This window comes from Dipteris shenzhenensis, chromosome 6, assembly GCF_047967505.1.
Source record: "Dipteris shenzhenensis isolate YYH24624 ecotype China chromosome 6, Dip_SZ_1.0, whole genome shotgun sequence".
Classification (NCBI taxonomy): Eukaryota; Viridiplantae; Streptophyta; class Polypodiopsida; order Gleicheniales; family Dipteridaceae; genus Dipteris; species Dipteris shenzhenensis.
Window position 1 is genome coordinate 37401449 of NC_141601.1, and position 21898 is coordinate 37423346.

A 21898-nucleotide genomic window follows, 5' to 3' on the forward strand; every position below is an offset into this window, starting at 1 on the left:
ACCATTGGATTTGTTCCAATTAATATGTGCACCTTCCGCAATGCAAAACAAGTCCAATGCCATCCTCGATGAATTCAGTGTCTGTGGAGTGGCATTAAAAAAAACAGCTGTCTCATCTGCCAACTCACTGTCTAAGAGCTCATCCTCCTACCTCAGAGGAAGCTTGAGCCCTACAATCCCAGCTTGAGCTCTAATGTAATAGCTCATAGCCTCAGCCACAAAGGAATAAAAAGGGGGCTAGGGGGTATCCCTGACGGACTGATCTGGTAATCTCAAACCTGTCTCCCCTGACTCCACCAATAAGAACTTGGCTGTGGGCTGATCTGTAGAGGGATGACACCCCTCTAATCCATGCATCTAAGAAGCTAAAACGAGTAGGTGTGCCCTCCAGAAAGCCCTAGTCTACCCTGTCATAGGCTTTCTCAAAGTCCAAGAGTAGAATGGCTAGCCTTTGGCCATTATGCATGGCCCAAACCGAAGGCTCCCAAAAAGAGAAGATGTTATTCAGGATGCTTCTGCCATGCACAAATCCCGTCTTCATATCATGGATAAGATCTGGTAGAAAGGGCTACATACGAAGGCTGATAGCTTTAGCTAGGATTTTATACAAGGTACCCAACAAGGTAATCAGTCTCCACTGAAACACTAAATTCCTTGTAAGACATTACAAAGATATGGTGTTGTAGGCATAAAGTCAACCCTATGGTTGACTAGTAGTACTTGGGTACTATATATACCAAGTACTTGTATTGTTTCATTTAAACATTTCTAATGGAGCTTTCTTGTGTGTGCACTCTTGCTCACTTGTGTTCACAACCTGTCTCCACTTTGTTCCTACATTTGGTATCAGAGCGCTTCCGTCTCTAGAGCCCATTCCCGCGCTTGCTTCCAGATTCCCACAAGCTTGGTACTCCAGTGTGCGTTCTTGGCTCACATTCAGCTCTCCAGCTTTCATTTGAGGTAGCTCCAACAGTGCAGTGTTTTTTGACCTTTTGAGGTCCGATTTCGACATTTTTCAAAATTTCCGAGCTGCCCGTATACAAACAAACCTGTGCCGCACCATTTCACGCGGGGCGAAAATTCCCTGTTTTTTGTCCATACAATTGTACGGACGTCCGCACGTTCATACGGATTTGTCCGTACAGTTCCGCGACGGTGCTGAGAGACCGTACAACTTATCGGAAGGTGATTTCAAGTAGTTTTCAGCTGTTTTTCGGCGTTTTTGCTCAGATCTGGACCCTTTTCAGCTCCAGCCTCTCCCGAGTGTGTTCCAGTAGCTCCAAGAGTCTCCATACTTCTCCATGCTCTTCTCTACACGTCTATTGTGTTCAGAAGTACTCCCAACAGCTTCATTAAGCTCCAAAAAGCTCACTTCAACTCCTTTGTCATCTCCAGCTTGCCTACACAGTCGGTGGACTGTTTTGTAGGTGGTTCGGGCCAACGTGCACTTTCAGTAAGTGTTTTGAGTTGTGTATTTCGCTTCGGGACTGTTTTTGCAGCCCATACTCTTACACTCTCAAGTGCATTTGCAAATACTCACATTGTTGGGTGCATTTACAGTTACTTTACAGTTGTGGATGCCTTTGAGCTTCGTTGGATGCATTTGAGCACTCGTGGGTGCGCTATTTCAGATTTGGGTTGTGCATTTTCAGTTTGGGATTGCACTTCAGACTGCAGCAGAGTACAGTGATTGGTTGATGCCATTTTTGTAGTGATTGCATTGTGCAGTCAGTGGCATTTCAGAGCAACCAATCGTACTTTGCATTTGCAGCCAGTATTAGTTTGGAATTCGCAGGCACATTTGCAGCCTGTTGCACTTTTGGGACTTGCAGTTCTTTTTGCAGGTACATTTGCAACTTCTGGGTATCCCATTTTGCATCATGTTGACTCTTTCAGACAGTTTTGGCAATTTGTCCGAGGGTGACAAGTTGGATGGACCAAACTATGCCTTGTGGTCATTCATGCTTAAGAATATCTTGGTTGGTAAGGGCTTGTGGAATAGTTTGTGGGGATGAGGTGAGGCCAGCAGGCTCATCTACATCCAGCACAGCTTCTTCAAGTCAGACTATAGGCAGATAGCAGACTGCTATAGCCCCTCCTGCTAGTCCCATAGCATCGACGGAGGAGCAGAAGAAGTTTGACCGCCGCAGTGCCCAAGCAATGTTTTTGAGTGCCACAAATGTGAAGAGGCAGATTATGACGACTATCAAGTCGTGCAAGGATGCAAAGGCAGCATGGAAAAGGTTGGCAAACATTTATCATGTTAAGAATGAGGCAAGGGCCATTGCCTTGACAAATCAGCTCAAGGATCTCGAGATGTAGGAAGGCCAGGCCATCACTGATCATATTGCTAGGATCACTGATCTTCGTGATCAGCTCGCCAAGTATTGATGAGGAAATAGAAGACAAGAAGCTTGTCTCTATTACTCCCAATAGCTTAGCGCCCTCATATGGCACATTCGTCACTTCACTGACCATTGTTCTGAGGGCAGCCCCACTCTCGTTCGATGAGTTAGTTGGGCTTTTGTTGCAGGAAGAGGAGAGATGCTCAAATTTTGCCAAAGCCTCTCATCAGGGTGAGCAAGTGCTTGCCATGGGTGGAAAGGGCAAATTTTAGAAAAACTTTGAGCCAAAACACAGCCATACAACTCAGCCCAAAGAGGGGAATGCAAGCAGTTCAAGCAAAAATTAGAAAAAGGGCAAATGCAACTATTGTAAGAAGCCAGGGCATTACATTGCAGAGTGTCAGAAAAGGATTGCCAATGAAAACAAGAGGCAAAGGGACAGCTCTAGCAGTAATTTTGTTGCCCCCACTGAAACTCGTGCTTCAGATGCACATGGTAAAGCTCATCTTGCCCAAGGTGATAGAGATTTTGTGTTTGCTGCATTTAGTGAGAAGATGGATGCCAGGGGAATTTTAAAGCTGAAAATCAATCAGGGGATGCTTCCCATGTTGCAAGTGATACATAATATATTGACAGTGGTGCTACTAAGCAGATGACTCCTCGCCAAGAGTGGTTTGAGAGCATCACACATGTTCATGGCAGACAGGTTACCTGTGCAAATGATGCTTCTCAGACATCATCGGATTTGGGCACATTCCTATTCAGCTTGATAATGGGAAAGTTAAAGTATATCCGAGATGTTTGGTATGTTCTAGATTTGAGGCAAAATCTGATTTCAGTTTCAAACATTGCCCATGATCAACATATGTTGGTCGAATTTCAGGATAACCAATGCAGCATCAAGGATCCAAAGAAAGGGTATGAGGTTGCAGCAACAGGCACATATGACAGAGGCTTGTACAAGCTTGATGCTCAGTCTTATGATTAGAAGATATTGGCTGTAGCAAACACTTCCCAGGCTGATTTATGGCATGCCAGCAGGTTTGGACATGTCCATCATAGAGCATTGTCCTACTTGTACAACAATAATGTGACTTAGGGAATGCCAAAATTGCAGCAATGAGCAAATGAAGTGTGTGAGGGGTGTGCACTTGGCAAATTGCATCGCTTGCCATTCAGTAAACAAGGCAATAATTGGGTCAAGGCAACGAGAGTGTTGCAGAGTAGTGCACAGTGATGTATGTGGCCCCATGACTATTCCCACGCATAGAGGAGCAAGGTACTTTGTGACGTTTATTGATGACTTCTCCAAGTTTACATGCTTTTTCTCATGAAGGAAAAATTTGAGTTGTTCTATTGGTTTCAGGGGTTCAAAGCTGTGGCTGAGAACCAAAATTGGAACACTCAACTCAGATAGAGGGGGAGAGTACATGTCACATGCATTCCAGGGATGACATGCCCTTACACACCACAGCAAAATCCACTACCTGAGAGGAAGAATCGTACTCTCATGGAGATGACGAGATGCATGCTGAAATTCAAGACGGTCTCAAAGGCTTTTTGGGGAGAAGCAGTTGTGACAGCCACTTATATTCATAATGGATGCTACCAGGAAGGTAATAATCAACAAAGATGTTCTCTTTGCTGAGAATGAGTGCATGCAGCCCGCTAGTGCATACTTGCCACCATACGATGACACCTCTTTGGACATCATCCAGTTTGAGGATGATGAGATGGAGTCTCTTGATTCTTCCCCTTCTACTTCTCATAGTTCAGATGGCTTGCCACATGTTGAGGATGGCTCTCCCTCAATTGTTTCAGATTTGCAGCCAATTAATGAGAATAGACAGCCTCATGTTTGGAGGCATTATCAACGTCGTGAAGCCACTAAAGATGTTGATGCAGCCCCGAGTGGTACAGCAGAGAAATCTATTCCACATTGGGCAAGGTTGACCATTCAAGATGCTAAGGATCAGCCTACTTTGGGGAAAACCAAGGCCAGCACTGAGAAAAATCAGAAAAAGGTCAATTTTGCTTTGATGACCTTAGTGATGGAAGCTGGAAATGAGCCTCAGAGCTTCAAGGATGCTCAGCATAATCCGGCATGGCAGAAAGCTATGGAAGCTAAGATTAAATCCATTGAGAAGAATGCCACATGGGACTTGGTTGATGCGCCCATTGGGAAAAATGTGGTTGGCACGAAATGGATTTATAAGGTGAAATACCATTCAGATGGCACAGTTGAGAAATACAAAGCCCGTTTGGTTGGCAAGGGGTATGCACAAGAGGAGGGGCTAGATTATGAGGAGACATTTGCTCCAGTGGCCAAGATGACCACCATTCGTTCTGTCATCTAAATGGAGAATTGTAAGCCTGTGGCTACTCCATTGGAAAAGGGACTCAAGCTCAGTAAGCATGACACTGCTGAAAAGTTTGATGGCAATTTGTACAGGCAGTTGGTTGGCAATTTGATATATCTATGCTCCACACGGCCTGATATTGCCTACGCCACAGGGCTTTTGAGCCAGTTCATGCATTGTCCCACGATCACACATTGGAATGCAGCAACGAGGGTTCTTAGATATGTCCATGGCACTCTCTCTCTTGGCTTGCATTATGCTTCAGATTGTGATCTAGCGCTGAGTGGTTTCACCGACTCACATTGGTCAGGGGACATTGACGACAGACGGTCCACTACTGGCTATTGCTTCTCATTGGGTTCAGCCTGTATCTCATGGCTCAGTAAAAGTTGGGGGGGAGGAATGGACATGGAGTCAGCCAATCATTTTGAGGCTCTGCTAGATCAAGATATGGGCATTGAATGCGAAGATTATAGTATTGAGGTGGTCACTAACTCCCAAAATTTTGAATCAGAAGATCCTAGTATTGAAGTGGCCAGAAGTGGCCACTAATCCCAAACTTTTGAAGGTCAAGTCAATGCTGCTGACAAGGAAGGGTGCATCCAGCAAGAAGCTCCCTTCATTGAGGTTAAAGGTAAGAACGGGAAGGCCCGGAATAAAGGGTAGCCCTACACGAAATAAATGATCAAGATGGAAGGCATAGAAGGACTTCATTGAGAGGCTTCATTATTCCAATATCAAAAAGTAAATCTGGAAGTAGGAGAACAAGGAGCAAAAATGCTTCTTGAACGTATGAGAAAACAACATGGAAAATCTGAGACTCAGCCTGCTAGAGAAATAGACGGACAAACTCCTGGCAAGCCCCACACAAAGAAACATCGGTCAAGTGAGTGGGCACAAGACTGAATAGATGGATCATTTTATGTGTTTCACCTTTACTCTTAGAGTTTCAACAATGCACTGAAGATTATGTATCCTTCTTATACTCTACACAGCCTTGCCTGTAGGTGGCAGCCTTCTTTTTGTATTTCCTGGTGGTGCCCTCCACGGCAGTCATGGCAAATTTTATGTGTCCACAATGGCCTCCAGCACAGCACACATCGTGTGGACACCTGTCATCACACGCAAGTGGTGCTTACTTTGGTTAAGAAGCTGTTGTTTGAGCCCCAATTTTTCTTTCTGATGTTGGTAACACTCAGCCTGCAGGGAAGTCAAAGTATTCCAGGCACTGGTATGGGCCTCCTATGTGGAGGCGAGTGTGTTTTGGAGCTGACACCTCTCAGCATCCCATGCTGTCTTCTCACGAAGCAGGTCTAAAATTTGTATTCAATGTAGCATTGCCACACTTGAGATCTGCTAGTTCTGTTGCCCAAGCTGTCTTTACTTGCTGCAATTCAAGAACCTCTTTGTCGTGCTTCTGAAATCAGTCTTGTTGATGCTGTGTATTTTCTGTCATGTCATGGACTTGTTTCTCTAGCTCCTTGATGCGATTGAGTTTGAGATAGTTATGAGTAGTAGATGAGTATAATGTAGTAGCGAAGGGTAGTGCAGTGGGGACGAGAAAAAGCAGGTAGGCAGGTGTAGAGATGAGGTGATGAAAGAGAATGTGTGAGGCAGGAGAAGGAGGCTGAGGGGTGCAAGGAAGTTCTCCTGTTTCTCGTCGTTCAATGCCAGGCTTCCCTTTACTGTTTTCTTTGTAGTTACCAAAGGACCTTTCTTTGCAAAAAGAATCCAAGACCAAGGAGTTCTGAACAACTCCAGCTCATCAGATTTTAAAACATTTACTGTGAAGCTCAGATTCGTGTCATGCTAAAATATTCATCTGAAGTACTGAAAACTAGCATCAGCCTGGGTATACAAGTGGAGATGCAAGCCCAAGTTTTTTTTTTTTTGAAACTGAAAAGGCTTCTATTAAGTATGAGAGAAACCAAAAGAGAAAAGCTCTTGGCAGAAATACATCATGCAAAGATGAGAAAACCAAAAACCCAAAAAGGAACTATGGAAGAATTCTTAAATAACACAAAATCAGAGTTCAAAGACTGCCAAAATTGTTGAGTGCACGTAGGGGAATAGCTTGTGCAAACTGATTGAACAAATGTACCTGCATCTCGAGATTCTTCCAATCAGCTTCCATTTTGGCTAATGCATTTTCAATTCCAAACTCTTTGCTTGCAACATCAGCAACACTAGTAATGACATCTAAGTAGTTCATGAGACCCATCTCTAGCCCTTTGCTGAAAGTGAATTCCTCTGTCAAATGCAGATCCATATGCAGCTCTGTTGAAAGCTGGTCCCAATGGCGGGCTCTCATACCTGGTTGACGCAAGGCTGCTATCAAAGGAACATATGGTTTGAACTCACCAACCTGCAAGTGAAAAACTGCTTCTCTTGACTTGAAGTTCAATATCATTAAAATCTAGATTATAATCACTCTTCTATCCAAATAAACGTAATAAGATTCTACTGCGGAGTATTAAGTTTGTGTCGATGTCTAGAGTCCAAATTTCCATTTGAGATGCAGAAAAGACCTGTTTACGGGTCTCTTCACAATCTGCTGCACAAGCTGTAGCCTCCTTTTGGGAAAATATCCGTGCAACTCTGAAAAGGCCCTTGTACCAGCTTGTCACACTCTTTTCAACTTCGTCAGGATTGATACTCTGGAAAGATCCATTCATCCAAAGTTGATAGCTCTTTTTCCAATCATCAGCAGTTATCCAAAGGTACGAATATGGCTCAAACGTCTCTAGAGTCTTCCTTAAACGTGCATAGTCTGTTGGAGGAACCCCAAACAGAGTTTCTCTTGAATTAAACAGACGTGCTTTTTCCTCTGCTAAGCGAAGTTGCTCGTTGATTTTGCGGGCTTCTGAGGCAACAAACTCAGACTGGAAGCAAAGATAACAATAAGAGAAGCAAAGTAAGTAACACGTAATTCAAACAGTGGCAAATTATGCACAAATCAATATTGACAGACAATCTTTGGATGTAAATGACTCCCAATGGGTGCACTTGAAGCATTAACCTGATTTAAATCTGTATAGCGTCCGAAAGCTAGAACAGTGGTTTCCAAATTCTCAAGGGTCCCCAGAAAGTTTATTTGTTCTTCCTCCATTTCCCTCTGATACCGCTCATTGTCAGTGGCCAAAATCTTCTGTGTCTTTTCAACAAGTTTCTCAATTTTGGAAGGCCAAGATTGTACTACCCACATTTGATTGAAATCACTATCACTAAGAGCATAATTTAATTCCTCAAGGGCATTGTACCAGACCTGTATCAAAGCAGAATAGAATTAGAGACATCCCAAAATATATCATATTGGAGAAACTAACAGCAATTTTATTTTATTTTTTCATGGAAGAGACTTCTATTAAGGATGGAAAAAGCCTCAAGAGCAGAGTGCTCAAGGCAAAAGTAGACCATGCGGAGCATGAGAAAAACCGGGAGAGGGTCCAGCCTGCCCTACTCAACAAAAAAGCCTGGTAAAAATCCAGGGCTGCCACCCCAAACCTGTAGTAACCTTTAAGAAGGGGCAGTCCCTCCATTCCTTGAGGAAAAAGGTCCTCTTGGTAGAAACATCCCTGGAAGACCCCTGCATACTCAACCAACAGTGTACAGTGTCTGTCCAAAAACCATGCATGGTGTAAGAAGGGTGAACTTGGAAACTGTCTAAAGGGGAAGTCTTCTCACTTTTGGAGGTGTTACCGAAGGCCTAAGGCCACTGATGTAGAAGCGTAAAGTGGGTGATGCATGGACCTATGACACTGCACTGGCTGTCCCATCATCCTTAGCCATCCCAACACTCAATCTCTTCATGTCTTCTACAGCGGCAAGCTTGTTCCGAGTCAGTTGTGTCGTAACTACTCCATGTGCACCGCTTGTAGCCACCCTGTATCTGACAAGGCACCACCGATTGAAGAATCTATGCCACCTATCAGTCTGGAAGAGGTTGGTAGAGGTCGACTGTGTGACATGAAGACCTCTGGCGCATGGCCATGTGCTAGGGTGAAGCATATGTGCCATCTATCAGCCTGGTAGAGGTTGGCAGAGGTTGATTGTGTGACATGAAGACCCTTGACACATGCCCATGTTCTTGGGTGATATGTCCTCTTGATGACCATGTCCCCATGTGACTATGCCATCCTAGTGACCATGTTCCCATGTGACGACAGACAAGGCTGTGGTGATTGGCGACAAGCGCAGAGGTGACGAGCGACGGGCTGAGAGAGCTACGGATGGACGGACGGGCTGAGAGAGCTACGTGCTAAGAGAGCTACGTACAGACGGACGGGCAGAAAGAAGAAAGAAAGAAAGTGTATTATTGTCCACTAAAGGCCAAAATGGGCCCATGGGACATCAAGAACTCTGCGTACAAGATAGCACAAAATCAACGTGCCACAAAGAAGAGGCATCGTCGAATATCATCTAAGTGCTACGCAATACAATGCAAGTGAAAGTACATAATGTCAAATCCGAGCCTAAATACAAAGTAAGCTAGATGCAAGGAAACCGCCCCTGGGTGCAAAATGGGGGGATGAGTACAATATGTCAATGGAAAGATACAAGTCCATGTATCACGGAGTCTGAGAACCAAAATAATACTGGAAATCCTGTCCATCGACTCTGCCTCCTGCTATGAGAGTACAAATCTGAGCAAAAGTGAGGTGAGCGGCTGGTAGGGCGAGATCTCCATGAGTAAGTCTCCTCCGAAAAGCTGCCATCATCCTGGATCGTCTGGAGATGAAGCGGCGAGTACGTCCCCTATGTAACAAGATCCTGCGGCGTCTACAAACCATCTCATATGTACATCCACAGGGTGGAGGCATGTGTCCTGTGTGAGCTCTGACCTCCTCGTGCTCCTCCTGATACCTGTCATCTGGTATAGCGTGTGTCTGAGCTCTATCGGGCTGGGCTCTATCACGCTCCGGTCTGTGCTGATGGTCTCTGAGGTAGTGTCGTCGAAGCATAGTGGCCTCCCTGACATAAAGAGCTAGGCAATGCTGATCCTCATAATCCATCACTCGTGAGAGAGGTCCAAAGCCATCCGTGAAGAGACAGTGGAATCTCCCTCTGATCTCATAATATAGCGGGCATCTGCAAATGAAGTGCTCCTCTGACTCCACCTCTCCCATGGTGCAACAAGGGCAGATCCTAGTCTCTCGGCCTGGACGCCGTCCATCCTCCATGCGTCGCATCCTACCAGCCTCTATCTCGAGCTGATGCGAAGAGACTCTAAGCTGGCCAAGGGCAATCCTCAGTGAGTGGGACATGTGGATACCTGTGTAGCCTGGTGGAATGACAAATCCATCCTCTGAGATCCGAAGGAAGTGGTCACGATATGTGGCCATCTTCGTCGGAAGCTGCGTGGGATAAATCCAAGTGCGGTACGTATGAAGCTGCAGCAAGTCTGCTCTCGTGACCTGACTAAGCTCGTGGCGAGTCAACTCGAGATGAGGGGCATCTATGCTGTATCGGAAGGGAGGCAGTCTATCCATGTCTAGTCCAAGAGATGTGAGCCACCTAGTGAGTCTGAAGTACCAGCAGTATCGGGCCCCATATCGTGCCAACTCCATAGAAGATGCAAGTGCTAACCATGGCAACCGAGCTCTGCCTGCTGCTGAGTCTCCAAACTCCCTAACCCTGTGCAAATACATGACCGACTGAAACGCTGCATCCAATGCAAGGGGAGTAGCTCCAAACTCTGCTAGCATGATCTCGTGCGGAACTGTAGCCTTGGCCCTAATGAGCCGAGAGAACATGATGATCTGTAACCTCTCTACTCGTCTCCAATCTGCAGCGCCAAGGTCTCCTGCCCAAAAAGGAGCTGCATATATCGCAGCTGGTCTCACCAATGTGTCAAATAGCAGGGATTTCGTATCGGGATGCTGAAAGTGGGACTGAAAACACTGACGCTCAAGATGAGCCAACGAAGCATACCCTTTACTAATCCTATCTCGTGCTGCATATGTCATGGTAAAGATCGGTCCCCTGAAAACTGCCCCCAAATAAGTGTACTCTCTAACAAGCTCAATGGGCTGTCCGTCATAAGTGAAGCAAAACTCATCCGTGCTGTAGATACGATCAGAGGTGTTGAAAACCATAACCTTGGTCTTGCCAAGGTTTACGGTCAATCCCCTGTCCTGGCAAAACCTGTGGAGTGCCTCAATATGTGCCTGGAGGCCCTGAGCAGTAGAGGAAATGAGAACCACATCGTCCGCATACAGGAGGATAGGAATGGAGGATCCTGAGAGAGTAGAGCCCACACCGCCTGTCATCTGTACGAACATCTCTAGCTCATCAATATATAGTCCAAAGAGAGTAGGAGAGAGCGGGCAACCCTGCTTTACCCCAATCGTGCTGCATACCTTCTCTGAGAGCCCCTCACGTGTCCGAACCCGACCAGTGACCCTCTCATATAAAGCCATGATAGCCCACTGTGTTTCTCCACTGAAGCCCATCTCGCGAATCCTCTGAAACAATCTGAATCGCGGAACTGTATCAAATGCCTTCCTGAAGTCCACGAAGCAACAATAAAGCCGTTGCCTTCGTGACTTCGCCTCCTCTACTAGTGCCCTGAGTGTGAGAATGTGGTCAAGCGTCGAATGATCCCTGCGAAATCCAGCCTGTCCTCTGGCTCTGAGTCCTGTCGTCTCGGCATGGTCATTTATACGGCTTTCCAAAACTGATGCATAGATCTTGGCCATAACGTGGCCAATCATGATGGTCCTGTAATTCGACGGCTCCATAGGGTCCCCCGACTTGTGGATAGGTACTATGGTATTGCCTAACCAGGACTGTGGTAGGCCTGTACAAACAGACTCATTGAAGAGACGGGAGAGAACAAAAGCTAAGGTATCAATCCCATGGATTACATACTCCGCTGGCAATCCATCATGATCCTTAGCTCTCCCGTTCTTCAATCGGTGGACTGCTGCATGGACACTCTCCGGTGTGAAGAACTAGATGAAGCTGGCCTAGGGGAGTGGGATAAATCGATATCTGGCTGATCTGGAACATCGTATAGAGCTGAAGTATATGCAGACTAGACACGTGGATCTGTGAGGGGGCTCTGAGACTTCGAGCAGAGGAATTTTCTCCAGAATTCCTTGGAGTCACAGCTGAAAAGCAAGCTTCTCAGCTCCTCCTCATTCCGGGCTAGAAATTGGCGTTTCTTGCGCCTAACCAACCACTTGTAGTCTCTCTTGGTTTCAGCAAGGAGGGGAGACTTCTCCTTGGTCTCAAGGTTAAGTTTCCTGCGGAGTTCCTTACACTCCTCGTCATACCAACCGTTGCAAGGAACAAGACCAACCGGTGGGGGACTAGACGAATGACATGTGGCAGGGAACGACATGTGAGCGGCAGAAACGAGTGAAGTATGTACAAGTTCCCACCGGTCCCGCGTGGATGGTAGAGCATCTAATAGATGAGGACGGAGTAGGCGGTTGAGGTTCTCGCTATATACATCATCGAACTGGTGGTCGAAATGAACCTCGTAGTAGGGTTGGCGGTCGTGATAACGAGGGGGAGGTGGGTCATGGGAGACATGAGTCAAAGTAAAGTGGATGAGTGCATGGTCGGCAGAGGGCATGAAGGGGCTAACAGTAAGGCTATGGATGGAAGGGACTAGAGTCGGGGGACCTATGATGTAGTTGATCACGCTAGTACCACGCCCAGAAGCAGAAGAGAATGTAGGCATGGAAGACTGTGGCCACCTGGACAAGCCGTTATAAATGACCATACTGTGCGAGGTGCCCCAGTAGCTGACGTCCCTGATCTGTGGGCTGTACTGTGCAGTCTGATGAAGTCCGACAGAGGCTATCATCGTGAAATGCTGGGAGTATGACCGGATCCTCCATGAAGTCATAAGTGAAGGCCTGTCTGTCTGAGGTCCTCGCGTTGAAGTCTCCTAAAAGGATGACTTCTCCGCGACGTGAAAAATCTGCAATGTCCGCTGAGAGATCCTCAAATATGGACTGGCCTGGTCCAGTGGAAGAATAGATCGACTGCGCCGGGGGGAAGTAGCAAACTGCAATAAAAAGATCTCGCTGAGGGGCCCTGCGGCAGATGCGTACCCACAAGAATCGGGCATGTGAATCTGCTCTCTCCACTGTGATGATCCGATCGAGATGCTCTCTGTACAAAATGGCCACTCCTCCAGATCCTCTCACTCCAAATGTCCGGGCGTGCTGCCTGAAGGCAGATCTCCATGTATACCCTGTCACTCGTGGCAAAGGTCTCTCTGGACTCTCGTGTGTCTCCGTGAAAAAGATGATATCTCTCCCAAAGAATGCCCCCCGTAGATTGCCTGGTTGTGCTGTAAAAGAACCATTGCAGTTCCATACAGCGATGCGTAGACTATTTGACGGGTGGTGTGTCCCATGGGCCCTGTCCCGTCAAGCGGACGGGGCAGGAGGTGGAGGTGGAGGTGGGGCTGTATCTGCTGGTCTGCCATCTCTAAGCACTGTGGGAGCACGCCTCAAGGTGCTTGTGATGAGTCTGCCATCCCTAATCACTGCCCACTTGCCCTGAGCTCGGGCTGCATCTCTCTGAGGCATGAGCGCCTTGCGCTCCTCAACCTGTATCTGAGTCAGATCCTCATCCATGGAAATCTGTGGGTGGTCTCTGAGTGTCCCTCTCCTCCTAAGGGTAGCTAGACGTGCCTGGGCATCTCTGAATCTGATAATGAGGGGCTGCTCTCTAGTAGGATCCCTCCCGACTCTATATGCTCCTACTATGCCATGATCCTGTACTCCCAATGTCTGAGAGACAAAGGTCACAGCCTGTGTCATCGTGGACTCTGTCGTCGAGGGCAAGATACCACGAATGCGAATGTTGAGGGCCTTTGTGGCCCTCTGCTGTGACTCGACCAATGTAGCTGATACAGTAGATCTCTGAGGCTGTGATGGCTGACGGCGGACGACATCCACCCACTCTGTGGCTCTCTGGACCTCTGTCTGAAGGGAGGTCAAACGCTCCTCGACCGCTGCTACTACTGTAGTGGGAGATGTATCCATGTGCTGAACGCGAGTCTCGATCTGCTGCACTCGCTCTGTGTGTCCATGAATCTCTCCAGCAAGAGTCCTATGGGTCGCCTGTAAGACCTGAAGATCTGTCCTAATAGATAAGACCTCCCGATCCTGCTGTGTCACTCGATCAGCAAGAGATGCAACCTGAGCTGTAAGTAGAGAAATGGTCTCGTCCTTTCTGTGAAGCATCTGAAGTGCAGCTCGGAGATGGGTCTCAAAGTGTTGAAGCTCTGGCAGGATGTGGCGGCAAGGACAAACAGTGCAAGGCATGGAAGGAGAAAGAGAGGGAGACAGGGGGGAAACCGGTAAGGTGGGTAGCGGGGATGAAGGAGAAGGCTGAAAAGGGGGAGAGAAAACGGGTACCGGGGAAGGAGAGGAGGGGATGGGTAAAGTCTGTAGAGAGGATGAGGAGGAGGTAACCTCTGGCAAAGTAGGTAAAATAGGCAACAAAGGGGAAGAGGTGACAGAGGGCTGTGAGAGGGAGAGAAAAAAGGGTGGAGAAGGGGTAGGAGAAGAAGGAACCTGAGAGGGGAGGGGTGAAAAAAACTGCGGGTACAAAGTAGCTATGGGCGAAAGATGAGATAATGGAGCTGAAACCGGTGAACCTGCGACTGGGAGTGCGGGCACTGCGCTGGGCGGAAGATGGGACAATGGAGCTGAAACCAGTGTACCTGCGACTGGGAGTGCGGCAAGTGCGGGCAGTGCGCTGTCCTTTGTAGAAGATGCGAGTCCTCTTCTACTATAGTGCAGCATCTCGGTCGTGGCGGCCATTGATGTTGCTGCTGTTGCTGCTTCTGTAACATGCTTGACGGTGTCGGCCATTTTTAATTACGGGAAGCCGGCAACATTGAAAAGCGGGAAGAAAAGTTGGGGTTGGGGCTGCCCCCGAAAAAAAAAAAAAAAAAAAGTTGGGGTTGGGGCTGCCACCCAAAAAAAAAAAAAGGGGGGGGGGGGGGGGGTCGGGGCTGCAAGTGCGAGGGGGTGAGCGGGGGGGGGGGGGGGGGGGCGGGGGGTGAGCGAAGGGGTGAGCGGGGGGACTGAGCGGAGGGGTGAGCGAGGGGGGCGGGCTGAGCGGGGGGGCTGAGCGAGGGGCTGTGAGGGCTGTGGGGGCTGAGCGGGGGGGGTGAGCGGGGGGGGGGGGCGGGGGGTGAGCGGAGGGGTGAGCGGGGGGACTGAGCGGAGGGGTGAGCGAGGGGTGAGCGGGGGGCCTGAGCGAGGGGTGAGCGGGGGGGCTGAGCGGAGGGGTGAGCGGGGGGACTGAGCGGAGGGGTGAGCTGAGGGCAAAGGAGCAGCGAGAGAGAGAGAGCTATGACAGGCCTAAGGGCTGAACGACGGGCCTGAGATCTGAAAGAGAGAGAGAGAGAGAGAGAGAGAGAGAGAGAGAAAGAAAGAAAGAAATTTTATTAAAGGTCCACGGAAGGCCATACATGGCCTATGGGACACAAAATCATCCGAAAGGAAAATACATCATCAACGATGCGCCAACTAGGTGGCCTCATCGTAATACCGCTAAGATGCCAAAAATGGCTACAAAAATCCTAGATACAAAATGAAATGAAATAGAGTACCAAAAATGCCTAGATACAAAATGTAAAATATGAAATATGAGGAACATCGTCTTCCCTAAGGGGTCTGTGATCCAAAGAAATGATGGAAGTCATGGCCATCGACCATGCCTCCTGCCATGAGTGTGAAGATCTGGGCAAGTGTCAAATGGGCTGCTGGCGGTGCCAAGTCTCCATGGAGCAATCTCCTCCAAGACTGGACCTCTAAATGTGGCACCCAAATATGTATACTCCCTGACTAGCTCCACCTCCTGCCCATCAAATGTGAAAGAGAACTCGCCTCTCCTATAAACCTGGTATGACGTGTTGAAGACCATGACTTTGGTCTTCCCAAGGTTTACAGACAACCCTCTGTCCTGACAAAAGCTGTGGAGTGCATGGAGATGTGCCTGTAAACCCTGCTGGGAGGAAGAAATAAGAACCACGTCATCTGCATAGAGGAGAATCGGTATCGTGGATCCTGCCAGTAAAGAACCTGTACCACCCACCGTCTGTATGTACATCTCTAACTCATCGATATAGAGACCAAAGAGTGTCGGAGACAAAGGACACCCCTGCTTCACCCCTATCGTACTGCGTACTTCCGCCGACAGCCCCGCCCGTGTCCTGACTCTACCTGTGACTCTCTCATACAAGGCCATGATCGCCCATTGAATCTCCCCATTGAATCCCAAGTCACGAAGTCGCTGGAAGAGTCTGAAACGCGGCACAGTGTCAAATGCCTTTCTGAAGTCCACGAAGCAACAATAGAGCCGTTGCTTACGTGACTTCGCCTCCTCAATCAAAGCCCTGAGTGTGAAGATATGATCTAGAGTCGAGTGCTCTGCACAAAATCCTGCCTGCCCTCTAGCTCTCATGCCTGTCGCCTCGGCATGGTCATTTATATGTCCTTCTAGAATGGTCGCATAAATCTTGGCCATGACATGGCCAATCATAATGGTCCTGTAGTTCGACGCCTCCAAAGGATCCCCCGACTTGTGTATGGGTACTATAGTATTTTCTAGCCAACTAGGTGGAAGACCTGTACAAATGGACTCGTTAAAAAGACGGGAGAGGACTGTAGCTAAGGCATCAATCCCATGGATTACATACTCCGCTTGCAATCCATCATGGTCCTTAGCTCTCCCAGTCTTCAAACCATGAGCTGCTGCTCGGACACTATTGGATGAGAATAAGGCAGAGGAGGTGGGTCTAGGCACATGGGATAAGTCGATCTCCCAGTCTTCAAACAATGAGCTGCTGCTCGGACACTATTGGATGAGAGAGAGAGAGAGAGAGAGAGAGAGAGAGAAAAGAAAGAAAGAAATTTTATTAAAGGTCCACCGAAGGCCATACATGGCCTATGGGACACAAAATCATCCGAAAGGAAAATACATCATCAACGATGCGCCAACTAGGTGGTCTCATCGTAATACAGCTAAGATGCCAAAAATGGCTACAAAAATCCTAGATACAAAATGAAATGAAATAGAGTACCAAAAATGCCTAGATACAAAATGTAAAATATGAAATATGAGGAACATCGTCTTCCCTAAGGGGTCTGTGATCCAAAGAAATGATGGAAGTCATGGCCATCGACCATGCCTCCTGCCATGAGTGTGAAGATCTGGGCAAGTGTCAAGTGGGCTGCTGGCGGTGCCAAGTCTCCATGGAGCAATCTCCTCCGAAAATCTGCCATCATCCTCCGTCGTCTAGAAATAAAGCGACGGGTACGGCCTCTGTGTAAGATCATCCTGCGGTGCTGCCGGATCATGTCATATGTACATCCTCGGGGTGGAACCATCGGTGCTCTCTGGCAAGCTGGGCTATCTCTGTGCTCATGGTCCTGCGCCTCGTCCTGCTCCTCATGAATAACCAGGTCTCTGGCAGGGATGCGACGGTGCTCTCTGAGGAATCTCTCTCTGTATCTGGTGATCTCCCTGATGAACAACGCTAAGCAATACTGATCCTCATACTCCATAATCCGAGAGAGAGGTCCAAATCCGTGCCCAAATAAACAGTGAAATCTGCCACGGATCTCATAATATAAAGGGCATCTGCAAACAAAGTGCTCCTTAGTCTCCACCTCCTCCATAGTGCAACAAGGGCATATCCTAGTCTCTCGCCTGGGTCTATGTCCAGTAGCTGTACGACGCATCCTGCCGGCCTCAACGTCTAATCTGTGGGAAGATACCCTGAGCTGGCCCAAGGCAATCCTGAGTGAGTGCGACATATGAACGCCGATATATCATGGGGATATGATGAAGCCATCCTTTGAAATCTTGAGAAAATGGTCACGATATGTGGCCATCTTCGTAGGAAGCTCCGTGGGATGAACCCAAGTGCGAAACGTGTGTAGCTGCAACAAATCTGCCCTGATAACCTGACTGAGCTCATGTCGAGTGAGAGGGAGGCGAGGGGCATCTATGCTGTATCCAAATGGTGGCAGCCTATCCATATCCAAGCCCAACGAGAGAGAGAGAGAGAAAGAAAGAAAGAAAGTGTATTATTGTCCACTAAAGGCCAAAATGGGCCCATGGGACATCAAGAACTCTGCGTACAAGATAGCACAAAATCAACGTGCCACAAAGAAGAGGCATCGTCGAATATCATCTAAGTGCTACGCAATACAATGCAAGTGAAAGTACATAATGTCAAATCCGAGCCTAAATACAAAGTAAGCTAGATGCAAGGAAACTGCCCCTGGGTGCAAAATGGGGGGATGAGTACAATATGTCAATGCAAAGATACAAGTCCATGTATCACGGAGTCTGAGAACCAAAATAATACTGGAAATCCTGTCCATCGACTCTGCCTCCTGCTATGAGAGTACAAATCTGAGCAAAAGTGAGGTGAGCGGCTGGTAGGGCGAGATCTCCATGAGTAAGTCTCCTCCGAAAAGCTGCCATCATCCTGGATCTCGTCTGGAGATGAAGCGGCGAGTACGTCCCCTATGTAACAAGATCCTGCGGCGTCTACAAACCATCTCATGTGTACATCCACAGAGAGAGAGAGAGAGAGAGAGAGAGAGAGAGAGATGTATTAACGTCCACAGGAGGCCTCACGGGCCTATGGGACAAAAGTGCGGAACCAAAGTAAACTCATACTCTTAGCACTAGGCCCTTGGTCTCAGATCTATCTAGTCTGGTGCTATCAGCCCTCACCTAGGACCTTGACATTAAATCCCTCCCGATCATTTACATGAAGCGCAAACACATATATTACAGAGATAGATCCTATAAGGGAAATGTCGACTGATTCTTCCGAGGTCATGCTACCTCGGCTAGAGCGTAACATTCCTTCCCTCTTCAGACATCAGCGTCCTCGATGATAAAGTCTGGGAACACTCTCCGCAACTGATATACGGACTCCCAGGTAGCTTCGGATAGAGGCTGACCATGCCATGCAACCAACACCGTGGGTATCTTTCGATTTCGTATTTGCATTGTTCCTCGGTCCAGGATTCTTGTTGGTTTGCGCCTTGCAATATCCTCTATCTCCTGAAACAAAACCACACCTTCGATTAGTGAGTCACCTGTATGTAAAAATTTCTTTAAGCGTGAAACATGAAAAACCGGGTGCACCTTACACCCCTGTGGCAATTCTAATTTATAGGCTACACTGCCTATTCTCTTTAGAATTAACCACGGCCCACAGTATCGAGGTGATAACTTAGCACACTCTCCTGAAGTCAACGACTTCGAGTGTGAAGGAATTCTGAGAAAAACTTTTTCTCCTTCTTCAAATACTCTTATAGACCGACTTTCATCCGCATACACCTTGGCTCTATCCATAGCCTGGCGGATATTAGCTCTCGCAAGTGCTAGCATCTCCCGCATCTGAACTACAAAGTTCGCGGCACTAGGCACTTTCTGAGGTACTCCAACTATAGTTGGATTAGCTGGTCTATAACCATAGTTCAGTTCAAACGGACTAAACCCAGTAGATGAATGTTTTCTATATTGTAGGCAAACTCCAACAATGGCAACCACTTGTCCCATGTATGTTGCCTCAATGACACATATGCCCTCAGCATATCCTCTAAAGTCTGGTTGACTCTCTCCGTCTGACCATCCGTCTCAGGATGATCCCCACTACTCATTCCTATCTCAGTCCTCAGTGTCTCGAATACCGCTGTCCAGAAATGACCGGTAAATCTGACATCTCGGTCTGACACTATGGATCTAGGTAATCCATGCAGACGGAGTATATGTCTAATGAACAAATCCGCCACTTGCGGGGCACTAACAGACTCTCGAGTCGTAATGAAGTGAGCCATCTTGGTTAGACGATCAACCACCACAAGGATAGAATTATATCCTCCTTGTGTTGCAGGTAGCCCTACAATAAAGTCCATGGAAATGCTCTCCCACTTACTTAGTGGTATTTCCAAGGGCTGTAAAAGTCCGGGTGGCTTCACCCGCTCGGCCTTACTTACCTGACACGAGAAACACCGTGTCACATATTCATGAATATGCTTTTTCATTTTTGGCCAAAAGAAATCTCGCTTCACGAGATCATATGTCTTCTCGACACCTGGATGTCCCGCACACGGGCTATCATGGCATTGTCGAATGACTCTCTGCCTGAGATCATTCTGACCAGGTACTACAACCTTGCCATTTCTAACTAGCATACCATCCCTTATGGTATATCTTGCATAAGTTTGGCCTTTTCTCGATGCCAGGTCATCCTTTCCATTTTCCCCGGGTTTTAACACATGAACCTTAGGCCATAAGCTCTGGACAAACTCGTCCACCTTTTGAGTTTCTCTGATCTCGGTCATTAGAGCACTCTCTAATACCGTGAAACTCAAGTTGTGCATAATCCGAGACAACGCATCAGCTACCTTATTGTCTTTTCCTCTTCGGTACCGAATCGTTAGATTAAACTCCTGCATGAGCTCTGCCCACCTAGCTTGGCGGCCCCTCAAGTCAGGCTGTTTACAAAAATGTTTCAGAGTATCATGATCTACATCCACATAAAACTCTGAACCATACAAATAATGCCTCCATGTTTTCAAAGCATGGATAACAGCATACAACTCCAGTTCATGAGTTGGCCAATTCCTTTGAGAGGGAGAAAGCTTCTTGCTTTCAAAGGCTACTGGCCTTCCCTCTTGAAGGAGGACTGCTCCTACCGCAATGCCACTTGCATCGGTTTCTAGGAACAACGGTTTCTGGGGATCAACTATTTTTAACACCGGTCCTGAGACCACAGCTTGTTTTATGGTGTTAAAACTTTCCTGTTGATTCTGTCCCCAAACAAAAGGTACTTTATCAGAGGTCAGATCAGTCAATGGCGATACTATTCCGGAATATCCTTTGATATGCCTTCTATAAAACTGGACAAATCCCAAGAATGATCGCAACGCGGTCACAGACTCTGAGGGATTGGCCAAGTCAGTATCGCAGCCACTTTCTTCGGATCCATTTCTACCCCCTGTGGAGTAATTATGAACCCTAAATACTCAAGCCTAACCATACACAGTATAGTTTTCTTTTTATTCACATAGAGACTGGCTTTCCTCAAAGTACTGAACACTATCCTTAAGTGTTCACGATGCTCAGTAACACTTTTACTGAATATCAAGATATCGTCAATAAAATGTACTACGAACTTTCCGATATACGGACGTAGTAAATCGTTCATAAGCATGACGAAGGTCACTGGAGCATTGGTAAGTCCGAAGGGCATTACCAAAAACTCATAATGACCAAACCTGCTCCTGAAAGCGGTTTTATGCACATCCTCGGCTCTAATCCGGATCTGATGATAGCCGCACTTAAGATCTATCTTGCTGAAAATCACGGCTCCATGTAGTGCATCTAGCAAATCATCAATCCGAGCCATCGGATACCTGTGCTTAACAGTGATATTATTCAATGCTCTGTAATCTATACAGAGGCGAAACGTATCATCCTTTTTCCCCTTTAATATCACTGGTGAAGCAAAAGGTGAGAAACTTGGCTGAATCTGCCCCAACTTGAGGTATTCTTCCAGTTGCCTACGTACCTCCGCTTCTCCAGTAAAACTCATTCTATAGGGAGGTCTATTTACAGGTTCTGCCCCCGGGATCAGCTCAATCTTATGCTGAACTTTCCGCTCTGCAGGTAACCCATAAGGTAGTTCATCCCTAAAACATTCAGAGAACTCCTCTGTTATAAGATTAGCCAGCTTGGCCATCTCACCACTTTGCGTAACATCAGTGCTAGTCGAAGAATCATCCATCGACTCTACCGATGCTGTGCAAAGGTATAAAAACTCTACTTGAGCCTTTCTGATTTCCATCACGGAAACCAACGGTCCCTGAGGTATATCTCTTTCACCTCGCAAGACATAAAGCACATCATTCATCTTGAATTGATATACGTGCTTTTTCCAATCAATGGCTGGATTCTTCCTAGAATGCCACGCCATTCCCAGGGCTATATCCGCATGAGCAAGCTTAGTTATTTCAAAATCAAGCTTCTCAGCATAGTCCTGAATCCGAAGCTCCAACTGGGTAACCCTTTGGTCCCATACTTAAGTTGAACTTCCATCGGCCATCCTGACTGTATACGCATAGTCAGATGGACTTGTCTTTAGTTTCAGCCTCTTCACGAGCTTGGAGTTAATCACATTGTGAG

At 47.3% G+C, this 21898-nt stretch overlaps 1 protein-coding gene across 1 annotated transcript in view; it reads right to left on the reverse strand.

The window, feature by feature from the left end:
• Nucleotides 1-21898, reverse strand: part of LOC147901134 (uncharacterized) — a 467121-nt gene that overhangs the window by 298584 nt on the left and 146639 nt on the right. The window contains exons 12-14 of the mRNA XM_087376081.1: nucleotides 7725-7970; nucleotides 7234-7587; nucleotides 6807-7070 (exon numbers count right to left, since the gene is read on the reverse strand). Coding sequence (XP_087232207.1) covers nucleotides 6807-7070; nucleotides 7234-7587; nucleotides 7725-7970 — 864 coding nt within the window. The remainder of the gene's footprint in view (nucleotides 1-6806; nucleotides 7071-7233; nucleotides 7588-7724; nucleotides 7971-21898) is intronic.